This window comes from Cajanus cajan, chromosome 6, assembly GCF_000230855.2.
Source record: "Cajanus cajan strain Asha chromosome 6, NIPB_CcT2T_4, whole genome shotgun sequence".
NCBI classification, from domain to species: domain Eukaryota; kingdom Viridiplantae; phylum Streptophyta; class Magnoliopsida; order Fabales; family Fabaceae; genus Cajanus; species Cajanus cajan.
In genome coordinates this window covers 7,210,001-7,226,513 of record NC_138522.1, presented here as the reverse complement: position 1 = coordinate 7,226,513, position 16,513 = coordinate 7,210,001, and the positions used below count along the sequence as shown (strand labels likewise).

The following is a 16,513-nucleotide window of genomic DNA, read 5'->3' as shown; positions in this document are numbered from 1 at the left end:
CATACCTAAGCAAGCATTTCTGTGTGCTTTCTTTTTGCAGACCCAATATCTAAGAAGCCAACAGTCAATAAACTCTGGTCCGACTTTCTAAACCTGACTAAATACTACAATTATGTGCTTCAATTCCAAAGCAACAAAACAACAAAGATGATGATCACAAGTCTTTTTGTTTTTGCCACAATTACGAGTACTAGTTTGCATTTTTTCTTCTCTTCTTTCTGCATTAACTAAGAACTCTACTTTGTCCAGAGAAGGTGATCCAAAAATGAAATTATTTTCACTAAATACCCTGCCAAGTAAAGTCAGAACTATTACTATCAATTTCATCACACAAAGTGTACTACTAAGTCCAGGGGAAAGATGAGAAAAATTAAGTTTGCTTTACAGATTCATACTACGCAACCAAATAAACAAGTTAATTTTTTTCCCCTTTATTTACTCGTTTTCATAGACTATTGTCTATTAAAAAAGTATTGGTAATAGATCAGTGCACCTTGAATTGAATCGAATTGATAATTTCCGAGCTCATGCTTTACATAAAGATGTCTTCCCGGTCCCAGGAGGTCCATGTAACAGAATTATGCTGCAAATATTCAGAAGTCTCAAAAATATCAAACTACATTCATGGTTCAATCATCTCACTCAAGTAATCTAAGTTTATAGATCAACTTCCTTTTATTGCTTCTCCAATCACTTTTACTCGAACAGCATTAAAATTGGATAAAAAAGCAGATAAGAAACATGCTTTTCTTTAACTTTTTTCTATATAGAAAATAACCTAAATGATATTATTTGGTTCTTAATTGTTCACTCTCAGCATAGCCCGAGTCTAAAAAGAGAAAGAAAAATTATAAGCCCACCATCAGAATGTTCTTGCTCACCTTCCTTTGTTATAATTTTTTCAGTCCTTTTGTTAGTTTCTAAGGTTTGCAAAGAATTCAATAGATTATGACAATTTTGTTTATCGTTCCATACGCTGTTAACTTTTTCTCTTCAAGGACTTGAAAGCAAGTCTCTAAACAAATGTGAAGCTCAATCAATAGTTACAGAGTTTTTCAGATGTCCAGAAACCAAAGTTTGTTTAGCAAATCATGAAGAACCATTATGCATATTGTCTGCCAAGTAGGATCATGCATGCAATTGTAAAACAAATATTTCAAGTTCTTAGGGATTCCATGAAACAAGGAATGGATCAACACCTTTTTCAATAACGCTCATAACTTATGCTTTAGACCAGATTCATATATTAAGCTGCAAAGACAATGGTTAATAGTGCAGGGCAAATGATTTAACATTTTATAAATTGAACTTTATTTCAACTCATGTTTACTTAATAAATAAATTTGATCGACTAAAATTAACGATAATTTTTCCTTAATTGCACAAATAATATATTAATTTTTTAAAATTTAAAAAATGTTATTTACTATTGATTTTGCAATCATAATTAGACACTTTTTGCCTTCAATCAACCCCTATATAATTTATCATAAATATAAAATATAATTTATACATTTTAAAATATATATATATATATATATTTTAAATATAATTTATATATATTATATATATATTACAAATTTTAATTATATTATATATAATAAACATGTTTATGCATTGTATATAGACTAAAATGCTAGTTATAAAATAAAATAAAAAAATAATAAATCTTCCTATTTAAAAATTAAGGGGGTGTATTGGATTAGGATTTTAAATGAATTTTTTAGTTAAAGAAAATCTTGCGAATTTTAAAAGACTTTGCAAGATTTTCATGACTTTTAAGATTTTGTAGGATTCTACAAGACTTTAATTCAGAATTTTAATGAATTCTGCAAGACTTTTAAATTAGGATTTTAATGGATTTTACGAGACTTTGTGAATTTTGTAGAATTTTCGTAGATTTTTGACATATGATAAGATTTCAAAAAAAAATTTCATACATTCATATTTAAAAAGAGTCAAAGACAAAAATAAAAATAAAAATAAAAAATAACAATGTCTAAATAAATAATAATAATAATAATTCTCCATAATATCAAATCCTCTTAAATAACATTCACCTACATATTCATGGCTATACTAGTCCTCCAAGCATTAACGTCTTCTCGCTCTTGCTCCTGAGTTTGAATAATAAGCTCAAAAGTATAATTTTCATTAACCGATAATGTTTAAGATGAATGATCAAATACCTTGGCCATTATAAAAAACATGTAAAAATGGAAATAGAGAAACATAAGATAATTTTTTATATAAAAAAATCAATACATTCGATACTGAGAAAATATTTAGATATATAAATTTTTTTATATAAACGGAAGTATTTAGATATAGAGAAAATATTTATATATATATTAGTATTTTAGTTATATATTATATGATAATTTTTTAACAATATTTATAAATGTAAATTATTCTAATAAATATTTTAACAATATTTCCTTTTTTTTTATAAATAAGTTAATGGAGGCATAAATCTTAAATCCTAAAAAATTAGATATTGCAATGTCTTATATTAATTTCCTTTCTTTAAAATATAAAAAAATCCTAATTTTATAATATAAAAATAAAAAAAATTCATAGTTAAAAAAAATAAAATAATTGTTGAGTCATAAAAGGAAGAGGGATAAGAGTAACAAACTCAAGAGAAGGAGAGAGATCGCAGTTTTTATGCTGAGAGGATTTTTCTCCCAACTAAGATCTATTTTCATCTCATTCTATTCACAACAATCCTAACTCAAATTCATCTTATATATATATATATATATATATATATATATATATATATATATTGTAGAGATCATGATATCAATTTCATCTTTTCACCTTTCCCTTTTTTTGACGTGTGTTATAAAAAAAATTACTACTTAAAAGTTAAAATTTCAAGCATTTTTTTGTGTTATATAAAGGAAAAAACTTAAACTAAATAGAATAAAATAGAACAAGTCAATTAAAGAGAGCGAAGAGAAAAATAGAGCAAATCAATGACATTATCATTTACATATCGGAGTTTCACAAAATAGGAGAATGAAATGAGAACAATAGTACAATATTATATATTAACAATGAACAATAGTGCAGTATTATTAGCACAGAAAAAATGAAGAAGATAGAAGCATAGTAAAAAAAAAGATAAAAAATTCACTTGGAAATTCTTGAAACACGTGAAAAGTCACTTAAAATAATCCTCTAAAATCTGATGGGTTTAGATGAAATTGTTTTATAATTTGGTATTTATAGATAGCATTAGAAAATCCTTCAAAATCTCTCTAACATAACAATCTTTTAAAATCCTTATATTTTTGAATACCAATGAATTATTTTTAAGTTATAAAAAATCTCAAATGAATGCCAATAGATTTTAATACACTCTTTAAAAAATCTTGAAAATCTAGATTAAATAGCACTAGATTCTTTAAGTGACATAAAATCCTGATTAAATACCAACGAACTTTTTTACTAAAAAAAAATCTTTTAAAATTCTATGAAATCCTAAACCAACACACCCCCTAAAATAAAAAATAATAAAAAAATAATTAAAAATAAAAAATTTAAAAAGTAAATATAAGTAAAAGAAAATAGATAACAAATAAATAAAAAGATAATGGAAAAAATGCTTTATAAATAGTTATAAAAATAAATTAATCTAAAATTTGTGTCCACCAAAATAAAATATTCATTTTTTTAATAATATAGATTAACATTTGATGATACTATCAAATATAATTATTAGGGGTTTAATAGTGTAAATTTTTTAATATAGTCGATCAATAATAATCACAACTTGTAGAATTTAACATAATTATAATAAAAGTCAACAAATTTATCAATTATAAGAAATTATGATTGGATTATTGTGTAAAATTTTCTTTATACTATCACCTTAAATTCAATTATTATTATTAGAAGAAAAAATGCACTGCATGTCTAGACAATATTAAAAGAAAAAATATATTTTTCTAAATAGTTATTCATGAATAATTTTAGAATAATACATGATACTAATTTAAAATTATAATAAATAAATTTTTTTTAGTAAAGACAATATTATATATTAATTTGCTTCAAATATCATATACATTGGATTATAATAAGTTCAATAAATATATTAAACTTATTATTATATCCATTAATTTATAAATTTTATATAATTAATTTTTTATTATAAAATAAAAATAAAAATATTTTAAAAATAAAAAGTACACTTAAACACAATTATCTTTTTAATCATATTATTTTTTATTATGATATAAATTTTTATTTTAAACTAAATATTTTGATGGGTAAATTCTAGAGGATATTTTTATGAACTTGAAAATTTAATTATCTAAAAATGGAGAGAAAAATGGGATGTTAGAATTAGGCGTGAGCAGAAAGTTTCGAACTGCTCGAAATCGAAGTTTTCCGTGGTCCATTTTTTAGTTTGGACAGTTTTTTTTTTCTTCAATTTTACGGGTTGTTTGACTCAGTTTGACATGGGTTTTGTTGGTCGGGTTCGGGTTAAAATATTTGAATCCGTCGGTATTCATACCCGACCGAAACATAATAATTAAATTTAAAAGGTATGTTATTACTTATTAGCTAGCACCGCGACTGCGAGGGTAAAAGTTAGAAAGTAGAAACCCTAAGCACCACGAAACCCTCTCCTCATGCCAGTAAAAACTAGAAACCCTACCACCGCCCATCTCGTCAAGATCATCCCTCTTCACTACAACCCCTATTTTCCACACTGTGCCATCATCTCCACAATCCAACGCATTCCCAGGTACTCCACATTTCTCTCCTTACAAATGGGTCTCAATCATTTTTAACAATTTCCAAACTTTTTTTCCCTTTTAACAAATTCCTTAATATTCGCAAATGGATAATGTAATGCCCATCTTACGTTAACGCAACAATTCCGACAATGACATCTTTTTTCCCTTTAATGTTTGATCAGGCATTATCAGTGGCCAACTTAGAGATTGTGGGGTGTTGTTGGATGAAGTGAAGTTTTGTATTTTTTGTCCAAGATTGGATTTTTCATTGTGGGTAATGATTGATTCGTTTGTCGTGGGTGTTGAACTCAAATGGGGGTTGTTTGTTTCGTGTTGCGAGCTCGAGTTATGACCCAATCCGACTAATCCGATCCAGTTAATCCGAGATCCGAAAATCTAAACCCAATAAATCCAAAACACTATTACGATCAAAAATAGACTATTTTTTTTTTGGATCGATTTAAATTGAGCTAAATATTTTTTACCCGAATCCGTCCGAGACCGTCCGAAACAGGCCTAGTTAGAATAACATGGCGATATCATGGTAGCTTTATAAAATTTTCAAAGTAGCAAGTGATAAGAGTAGCTAGGAAGAGAGAGAGAGAGAGGAGAGAAGGAAATGGCGAGAGGGGAGAGAGCAGAGACAGAGAGTGGCGCTTCCTTACCGTCGGTGGGTTCGGACGCCAGGAGGCGCAGAGTGACGTATTTCTACGAACCCAGCATCGGCGACTACTACTACGGCCAAGGCCACCCGATGAAACCCCACCGCATTCGCATGGCCCACAACCTCGTCGTCCACTACGGCCTCCACCGCCGCATGCAGGTCAACCGCCCCTTCCCCGCCGCCGCCGACGACATCGCCCTCTTCCACGCCGACGACTACGTCCGCTTCCTCGCCAACGTCTCGCCGCAAATCCTCTCCGAGAACTCCCACTCCCACTACCGCCAGCTCAAGCGCTTCAACGTCGGCGAGGACTGCCCCGTCTTCGACGGCCTCTTTGACTTCTGCCGCGCCTCCGCCGGCGGCTCCATCGGCGCCGCCGTGAGGCTCAACCGCTCCGACGCCGACATCGCCATCAACTGGGCTGGCGGCCTGCACCACGCCAAGAAGGCCGAGGCCTCCGGATTCTGCTACGTCAACGACATTGTACTTGGCATTCTAGAACTCCTCAAAGTTCACAGGGTATTCTCCTTTTCCTTTTCTCATTTTCATTGCAATTGCAATTTCACTCATAGGATAAAGAATTGAAAGAAATTCCGGCAGCGACCATTCCTTTGCTGTTTTGGTATTGATTTCACGCAACACCCTTTGTTTGATGCAAATATGTCGTATGAACATGAATGTGATGACCTAATTTTTGTTGTTATTATTGTGGGTAAAATATAATTTGGTCCTCGAAAAATCCCGAAATTTTGTCCCTTGTAGAAGTTTATTATGTTTTCAGTCCTTACATTTCCATTAGGTGTGGGTATTCATTGGATTGGAGTTATCTGATGAACCTGACAATCCAAATCAAGCCAATTAAATTTGCAGGGTTAATTCGTTTTTTTCATTTCAAATTCAAACTAAATGGGATCAGTTCTTTAGCTCGAACTATTTCGATGATTTGATCAGCTATTTTTTATCTTTTAGATTGATCAATTGTTAAACCACCATAAATTTGAAAATGAAGATGCTTTCCCCATGCATTGTCGCCGAGGTGATTTTCGGCAGGGGAGTCCCTCCCCCTGTTACTTCTTTCTTTTCTCCCTCTCTTCCTCTTCGTTCTTCACCCTTTCTTTCTTTTTACTTTAGTGGCATGTCATCAAATAATCTTCTTGCATGTTGCCATCTTCCATATTTTCGTACTTGGCATAAACATCAACAATTAAGCTATATAATCACGTTAGATGATAATTCGACAAGTAAAATCTACCCATGGATTTGCCTTCAAAGTTCAAATTCTTTCAACTTTACAAAAACAATCAAGACATTGGTAAAGCTAAACTCATTATACCCCACAAATAATATCCTAAACTATTTGTAAAATCTCGAAGCCTCATCTTTGAATTCCAAGATACATAATCCTTATGAAACATTTGATAGAAGAAGCTCGTAGCTTGCTCTATCATGCCCAATTTAGCAAACCCCAAAAGCATATTGTTTCAACTCCCAAGTGTACAAATTTGTAATCTCCATTTTGTAGAACACCTTACATGCCTAAATGAAATCATCGCAAGTGAAGTACATGGAGATCAAGCGGTTGGCTAGAATTGTTAAGGGCTCTGAAGCTTAGGCACTTCAAAATTCATATGCCATACATGTATTGGGTACTTACTCGTACTCGTACTCGTGGGTATGTACCCAAAACATTTTTCAAAAAAAAAAATGAGGATACTTAATTTGGGTACACATGGGTATTTTTTGGGTACATATCAGTCCATACCCAAGTCCAAAAACTATGACCTATATATGTTAATAAAAAATTAGGTTTTCTATTATTTCTATTTGCCCCCAATTCTCAATTCCCATCCATGAGTGACACGACACAACTCATCAATGAGGAAGTTCCAAATTGGGTTTCCCCACATAAGGACAATGAAACTTGTTTAGGAAGAAACAAATGCCTTAGGAGCTACTTTTCAAATCCAAAGGAAAGGGTAGAGGTAACTACAAAATTTGTCAAATTCTTAGGTGTTGGAAAAGAGCTTGGCCAATTTTATTCTTTGCAAGATAGATGTAACTTGAAACCAAAAGATTGGTGGGTTATGTGTGGTTTAGCAATTTCCAAACTTCAATCTGTTGCATTGAAACTTTTCTCAACCATTATCATCTTCTTATTGTGAGAGAAATTGGAGCACATATTCTTTTATCCATTCTATGAAAAGAAATAGGCTTTATCCTAAGAGAGCTGAAGATTTAGTTTTTATACGTACAAATCTTCGTCTCCTTTCAAGAAAGAGCAAGAGTTATACAGAGGGTGAGAGCAAAATGTGAGATATTGGTGGGGATTTATGGGATCCATTTGGAGGGACTAAAATTCTTGAAGTTGCTACTATTTCTCTTGATGAACTAGAGTTAGAAGCGTTATTTTCACATATGCTGGACAAGGAAACATAGAGATTGAAACTATTAAAGTGTGATATATCATGATTGAGACTATTAAAGTGTGATATCATAGTTTAAGAGTGATATTATAATCATGTTTTTAAGTGTTAAGATTTTTATTATTGATATTATAGTTCAAGTGATAAGTGTCTTTTTTATTTGTGTTTTCTTTTTTATCATCTATACAATTTACTTGGGTTTATATAATTAAAAATATAATTCTTTTAAATTACATTAAACATACCCATATCCTAGATTATTTAAAACTTGCGTATCCTGTACCCATACCCAGTATCGTACCCATATCCATGCAACATAGGTAAAGGGGCGTTTGAAACTAATGGTCTTCAAATGGAGGTGAATCAACTTGCCCAATGTAAAAGGGTGGAGAGAACACAAGAGGGTAAGCAAATGCTCGAGGTGCAACATGTTAAGAGAAGAAACAACTTCTGGCAGGGAAGAGTTGGAGAGGATGGGCTTGATAATGCAGAGGTTGGAGGATTTAAGGGTTGGGGATGATAGATGAGAGATATGGTACTATTATTGTAGAGAAAGACCATGTAAATGTGAAAGTAAAGTTAGTAATTGTAATTTGAACAACTTCAACTATGTTTGCAATGATGAATATGAATAGGAATAGAAATTAGAGGGGGACTTAAATGGTTGATTTGTTTACCTAGTTTTGGCCACCATGGATGGTGGATCTTGGCAAAACCATTACAACAAGGTTATCGATGGCGGATAACGGTCTATGGCGGCGAGGCCAAAAATCCTTTATAACTCTATGGCGGATGCCATGGCGGCCTATGGCGGACGTCATGGCGGACAAAAAAATAAAAATAAAAAAAATATTTCTATATATTATATACAAAGAAAACGGCAAAATAATAAATAACAAGCAACAAAACTAAATTAAAACCAACATAATATCAACTTAAATACTTAAATATCATAACAACAATACCATAATTCATCAAGTCTCATAACATAATTGATTAAATGTTGCTTTGCTCTTGTAATTCCCCCTTTCATGATTTTTTTACAATAATTGCATATAGTTTCATTGGTATCATTCTCTTTGGTAGGATGACAATGTTTCCATCCTATCTAACAAAGTTTGAGGATGTTTGACTTTGGCTTGGAATTGGATTGCTAGACATTGTCCTAAAAATAAGAAAAAGAATAATAAAATAGGCACTCAATGTTAGTTTAGAATTTAGAAGAAAATAGGAATTTAAATTGACCCAATTGGTAGAAGAATTGGGATTAAAAAAATTGTTGCTTGCTGCAGATGCAACATGCTGCAGATGCAACAATGAATTCATTAACAAAGGACTCAAAGGAGTAGGAAAAATTAAAAGGAGGATTATAACTGAAAAAAAAAATGAAAAAAATAGGAGGATTAAAACTGAAAAAATAAAAGGAGGAGGAGGATTAAAATTGAAAAAATAAAAGTAGGAGGAAGATAAAAACTGAAAAAAAAAGTAGGATTAAAACTGAAAAAAAAAAACCTAGTTTCGCTAGAGTTGCTCGCCGGAGTAGCTCGCCAGAGTACTGGGCCACCACGGTTCAGGTCGCCGGCCAGAAAGGGGACAAAGGGGTGGTGAACGAAGGTGATTAGGGGCGGTTTCAACTTCCATAAGTGTTGTTGGCACTTCGTGGTTGCTGGCCGGAGTGTTGGGCTGCCGCGGTTCAGGTGGTCGATGGCAAAGGTGACCGAAGTGCAGTGATTGGAGTTGAATAAAGGTGACCGGAGATGTTTAGGGTTCACCTCCTCTTCGAGTGCAGAAAGTCGCGACTGTGAGGGAGAAGAGAGACGAGACGTGGAGACAAGCCAAAAACTTAGGGCTCACTCCATTTGGGCCTGTTTCAAAGCCCAAAAATAGGTTTTTTTTTGAAAAAAAAAACCGTCATGACCGCCATGCTCGTCATAAACCTTCACGGCGCCATGACCATGGCGGGCGCCATATCGGAAATGGCGGAAACCGCCATAAACCTTCATATAACGGATGGCGAATGGCGGTTTAGGTTCAAACCGCGACGTTTTTTCCGTTATAACGGGGTTATAACGGATATTTGACAACATTGCATTACAACTACTCATATCTGAAAGCATAAGTAGAAGTCAACAAAGGTAAGAGCCTATCTTATTGTATTTTGTAGGTTAGTTGGTTTCTAAGTAGAAAGAAAGACGAGGAGAGGAGAAGAGAAAGAAGGATCAGGGAGATGGCAAAGCCATTGAGCGGTGTGGCGAGTCATCTTTGTTTTCAAATTTCTGGCTATTTTACACTATCAATTTCAACTTCGTGGCATTGTTAGAGCATCTAATGCTAATAAAGTTACTTATAATTGACAACAGAGACTAAAGCATAAAAAATTGCTCGTATAAAATCTAAAGCCTAAAGTTTCTAGGTATGGGGACTAAAACACAAAATTTGGGGTAGGGACCATATGAATAATTATATTTTTATTGCACATTAATATATAAAATTAAAAATTATATAAATTGTCAATAAAAGTGAAGGTAAAAACTTGAAAAAAATACAGTAATTTTTTTTATTTAAATTTTTTATTGCTAAACGTGACTTGAAACAAACCAATTTGACTTTAATTGGATTGGCTTGAATCGGATGAAAAAAATTCAAAATTTGAACAAACCAACCCAATTAAATATGTTCGGTTTGGATTTAATTTTATCCTAAACCCAAACCAATACAACATATGAGAACCCCTAATCCAAATAGAAAACATTTTTAGTACATGAAGACTAAAATCACTCTATTGTAAGCAAATGTAGGTCTTAGAAATGTGGGTTTGGGTTTAACTCAAATCTACAAAATTGGCTTGTAAAGTGAGAATTGCTCCTCACTTATATACTCTAATAAGGTCATATCACTAGTTGATGTTAGGTGTCTAACACACTTGCTTCATACAAAGGGCTGATCTTGAGTGCGGACATCTCGATTGTGAAGTTTGCAGGATTGAACATCTACGAGTAGTCCGATAGGTTCCACAACAATTGTTAAGATAAGCTCTGATACCATCCTATAATGTGGGTTTTAGCCTAACTCAATCCTTCAAAACCAACTTATAAGGTGAGAATTGTTTCCTATTTATATACTCTATTGTTGCCAAACTACTAGTTGCTTCTCCAACAAATCCCTATTGTCAAGATCTGGACATTGATGAGTGGTCCGACAACAAGTGATGTGATAGGTCCAACAATAATCTCTATGATAGGCTTTGATACTATCTTTAAAAAGTTAGATTATGGTTTAGAACGAGTACCTTTTTTGAGGGCTATAAGCAACTCAATGTTAGGAGGTAGGGCTGAAGTTGGTATCGGAGTTGGCACTGGGATAAGCTCTTGTTGGATCATTTAGAGTTGTAGCTAGCCATTGGTGACTTTGATATGTTTCAAATGGTTGCATGACTAGTTGATCCACCAGTATGTTCCATATGACCAAATATACTTCTAATGTCCAATTGAAACAAATGCCAATGGCAAATGGCTGTAATGAAAAGTTGTTTGACAAAGGTCAGTCAACCATGGAAGAAAGTGTGTATAATCTTGACCAAAAGTTTGGGTATAACCCTTTGTCACTAGATGAGCCTTAAAACTATTAATCTTGCCATCAGGTTCAACCTTTGAGTGTGTAGAGCCATTGACACCCAACAATGGTTTTCCTTGGAAGAAGGGGCATCAATTCCAGGTTCCTTTGGAGTCCACATATCTCATCAATCATTGCTTGCTGCCATTCTATGATGGGATAAAGCTTCACCTACAAAGTGAGGAACTGACACATGCAATGCAAAGGAGATAGTCTGTGATAATATATTAAGTTTTTATAAGGATTAAAATTGAATTTCAAGATAGTTTGAGAGACAAAACACACACACGCACACACATATATTTTCTGTAGTTCTTTTGCACGTGAATAAAAAAAGTAATGCTATATTCTTCTACCTCATCCTCCTATGGTTCCTCCTCCTACCTTGTAAAGTATTAAATTAAAAATAAATGCACTTAATGTCTTGGAAATAAAAACACATTCAATACTTACCTAAAAAGGAAGTAGGAGGATTAGTTGAAGAATGAAGTAGCAGGATATACAATTATTCAAATCAAAGTTTATGATTTTACTTAGACAAAACTGCTTCTCTATTACTTGTTATATAAGTGTTTGTTTTGTTAATTTTAATAAAATAGAATAAAATATCTTGTTACTTTCCTGATTATACTATTCACAAAATGTATTCTTTGGTGATGGTCAGCGTGTGCTGTATATTGATATTGATGTTCACCATGGGGATGGCGTTGAGGAGGCATTCTACACTACTGATAGGGTGATGACAGTGTCATTTCATAAGTTTGGGGATTTTTTCCCCGGAACTGGGCACATTAAAGACATTGGGATGGGCCCTGGAATGAATTATTCTCTAAATGTCCCACTGAATGATGGATTGGATGATCAGACTTTCCGTGGTCTGTTTCGCCCCATCATTCAAAAAGTCATGGATGTTTATCAACCGGATGCAGTTGTTCTTCAATGTGGAGCTGACTCATTGACTGGTGACCGGTTGGGTTGCTTCAACTTGACTGTGAAGGGTCATGCAGATTGCCTTCGTTTCCTTAGATCTTTCAATGTTCCTCTAATGGTCTTGGGTGGGGGAGGATATACAGTTCGTAATGTTGCTCGTTGTTGGTGTTATGAGGTCTCTTTCTTTACCTATTTGGGCAGGATTATAAATGCATTTTGGTGATGGCTTGTGTTACTTATTTATTGATTACTATTTTGTACTGTCTTTGTTTTAGACAGCGGTGGCAGTAGGAATTGAGCCTGATCCCAAGTTGCCTTACAATGAATATTATGAATATTTTGGCCCAGACTATACTCTTCATGTTGAACCATCCAACATGGAAAACCTAAACACAAGCAGGGATCTGGAAAAAATTCGGTGAGTTTAAATTAATTGCTTATTCTGTTGCATCTCAATTGATGATTCAGATTTCAATTCTTTTTTCATCATGTTTGTGGAAAAATGCGAGACATGAATAATTAATTGAATATTCTGAATCTAATTATTCGGAGGCACCACATTTTTCTGTAGCTAAGTCACATCCTTTCTGCAAATATGATGCTTCGACCTTTTGGAATCTTGTGAATAATTGCATCTGGTAACAGTTAAATATTTATGAGTGATTTTCTTTCTGTTCTTTCTCATCTAGTCATGTTACTTACGCATCTACTGATGGTAACTAGGATTTCCTTTTGTGTTGCATCACATTGATGATTCTGATTTCAATACTTTTTTCATCATGCTTGTGGAAAAAAATGCTAGACATGAATAATTAATTGATAATTCTGAATCTAATTATTCAGATGCATCACATTATTCTGTAGCTAAGTCACATCCTTTCTGCAAATATGATGCTTCAACTTTTTGGAATCTTGTAAATAATTGCATGTGTGGTAACAGTTAAATGTTTGAGTGATTTTCTGTTCTTTCTCATCTAGTCATGTGTTACTTAAGCATCTAGTGATGATTGCTAGGATTCTCTTGGAGCTAAATTTGATTAAAATGGATTTTTTTAAATTAATTTTCCAGGATTACATTACTGGAACAACTTGCCAGGCTTCCGCATGCACCCAGTGTAGCTTTTCAAACAACACCATCAACCACAGAAGCTCCAGAAGATGTTGTTACTTAAACTAGTTGCACATATTGTCACTCTTCCATTTTCTTCTTTTTGTTTGATTTTATTCTGTCAATGGTTTCAGGAAGAGGAGGACATGGACATAAGACCAAAATGTCGCATATGGAATGGTGAAGATTTTGATGATTCTGATCACGATGATGAGATGACTAGTTCAAAGACCTCTGATTTAACTGCCCAAACGAGGTAAGGGTTGTATATTGTTTTAAAGTTGAATTGTAAGTCCATTTGGTTTATCACTCTTTATAGCATAAGGGTAGGTATATTGTGGGTTTGTGAAACTGTAACCTTAATGCTCCATGTAGCCTGGTAACTCCACCCTGAATTTCGATTGAAGTTTTGGCTAGATAGTTCAGTGCTCTTTAAGCATTTTTTCATAACTTTGCTCTTAAGATGTGTTTGGACATAAAACTTAGGGTATGCTTAGTTTAGTTTATATTAGAGAAGTTATCGCTTCCTGTAGCTAGTTTTTTGAGAGGGCTTTCAAAGGAAGCAAATATCTTTCCAATTTTTTCCCCAAACTAGTACTTATTAAGCAGTATGTGTTTGATATAGCTTTAATGTAGGAAATAATTATTTATTTTTGAAAACTTCTTGAGAGAATATTTGAAAAATAAGTGGCTAAATTATTTGATTGATCCCTAAATAATTTATGATGGTATTAAGAACCTTAGGGATTCAATTAAAAGAAAATTAAATTGTCAAGGATCCAATTTTATTTGCTTATTTATTTTTAAGGACCTACATGAAAATTCTTAAATAATTTAGGGACCAACTGAGTAATTTAACCAAAATAAGTGATTATTTTCCAAAATTTAATTATTTTTAAACAATTACTTATTCAATCAGAGCTTATCAATAGTATTCATAAGTTTTACTATGAATTAATATTGAAATAAGTTAAAAAGAATTTATTTTGATTAGACTCTTTGTAAACCTGTTAAAATAAGCTAAAAACGAAAATAATAATTTACTGTCACAACTTTCATTACATTGCATGATATTGAGTACTTACAAATAAATGTGAAAAGTGACGACAACGATAACCATAGTCTGATCTCACTAGGTAGATTACGCACAACAATAACTTGGGAATGTTAAGATTGTCACCTACTCCCATGAAAATAATCTTGTGGGAAACATAGGTAAAAGTCATTTTTAGGAAACAATGTTTCTTAGGAATATTATTTTTTAATTAGTAAACTATGTGGAAAACTAACTTTTCCAACTCCAGATTCCTTCTAGTATAAAACCTTTTGATTTATCTCGGATTGAGGGTAATACTTCCTTATGATTTCCAATTACCTTTTGAGATCAAGAGAATATATTGTTGAATAGGACATGTGATCATTAGCAAATGAATGTGACCACATTTGATTCCTTTTGTCAAAAGCTAAGAACTATATACGCTATGCAGCAGGTCTGTTGCAGATGGGATGGACGAAGATCAAGATTAAAGCAGGAGTTCATCCGTCATCTTAACACTGATAGAACAGAACAAGTACTACATTAGCGTTTGAACTATAGATTACATATTTTCTCTAGATTTGCCAGATGTACATTTTACAGTTTAAATATTTTGATGTATAAAGTAGGAAGTGTTTCCAAATGGTGGGTTGGGGGGATGTTGCTCTTGTAATGGCAGCAGGTTTCAACTTTCAAGAACACCACCCCACGAAAATAACATTGCCTTTCATGTTTGCTTTTGTAATGGCAGAGTGAATTTTAAATTTCAAAAGTAAAATGTATACACAATCACCATTTCCCCTTTATCCATAGGAATTACATGATGACAAAATGTTCGAAAAAAAAAATCACTTCCAATCTTAATATTTATTCTAATAGGTTTTATGTTTATTTCTCTATAAGTGAATAATTATCAAAAACACGTTTTTGGTAAAAAAAAATATATTTTTTGAATCACCTAATTAATGGGCTGTGATTCACATAGCACAAATTTTCAAAACTTATTCAGTTTTAATATTAGTTTACATTATTTGAGAATTTAAGGTACTACCTCCGACCATAATTATAAGTAATATAAAATAAATCTTCAAGATAACTAATATGATTACTTTTAATTAATTTTATCATAAATTCAAGTTTTATTTTAAATATATTTTTTATTTTAAGTAGTTATCTTAATATTAGTTATAAATAAATGCATAAGAAATAAAATTTATAATAAATAAAATGTATAAAAAATTTAATTTTAAGTAACTTTAAAAATCAATGATTGCTGTATATAATTAAGACCAAAAGCAATAATACTTATAATTTTATTTTAGCTATGGTGCTAATTTAATTATCCTAAAATTATTTATTTTTCTTTTAAAATTAACTCTCTCAAAATATTAGATCCTAATTTCTTCAACATTTCAATATTTTTAAAAAAAAATTATATATAGTCATTATTTTAATTGTTTTTGTTATTTGTCTTGTAAAGATAGTTGGTTAAGTTCTTTTACTTCTACTTAAAGTCTAAGATTGAATTTGACTTGTTATATTTTATATCTTTCTATGCAGGTTTATGTTAAAATGAAATAAATAATATGTAATTCCATTAAAAATATTTAAAGAAATTGATAGTTAACTTTGATTTAGTATGAAATTATGTTTTATTCTAATCTAAAACCTTTTGTGATTAAGAAAACAAAAAATTTTGTTTACTATTTTTTGTAACTATTTTATTGATATGAATTATTTATCGACCTGATAAATAATTTTGTTGACTAGTTATTTTTAATGAAACTTTATCGATCTAATAAATAATTTTGTTGATTAACTATTTTTAATGAAGCTTTATTTTCTTATCATGTATTTTTATTTACAAGGTTTAATATGAGATTTAACTTAAAGATATAAGTTTAGTTTTATTTGAACTAAGGATGTATTTGATTTGATTATATCATATGTAATTATTCTGATTTAAATAAATCAAATATTGAAATA

The 16,513-nt window shown here is 31.8% G+C and overlaps 1 protein-coding gene across 1 annotated transcript; it reads left to right on the top strand.

Annotated features, from left to right (window-relative positions):
• Positions 1–5,261: 5,261 nt before the first annotated feature.
• LOC109809011 (histone deacetylase 6) lies at positions 5,262–15,333 on the top strand. Its single transcript, XM_020372229.3, is given in 7 exon segments — positions 5,262–5,937; positions 12,118–12,558; positions 12,659–12,801; positions 13,453–13,543; positions 13,626–13,747; positions 14,979–15,008; positions 15,010–15,333. Coding segments are annotated over 7 exon segments (1,425 nt in total). The 5' UTR covers positions 5,262–5,373; the 3' UTR covers positions 15,044–15,333.
• Positions 15,334–16,513: the final 1,180 nt, after the last annotated feature.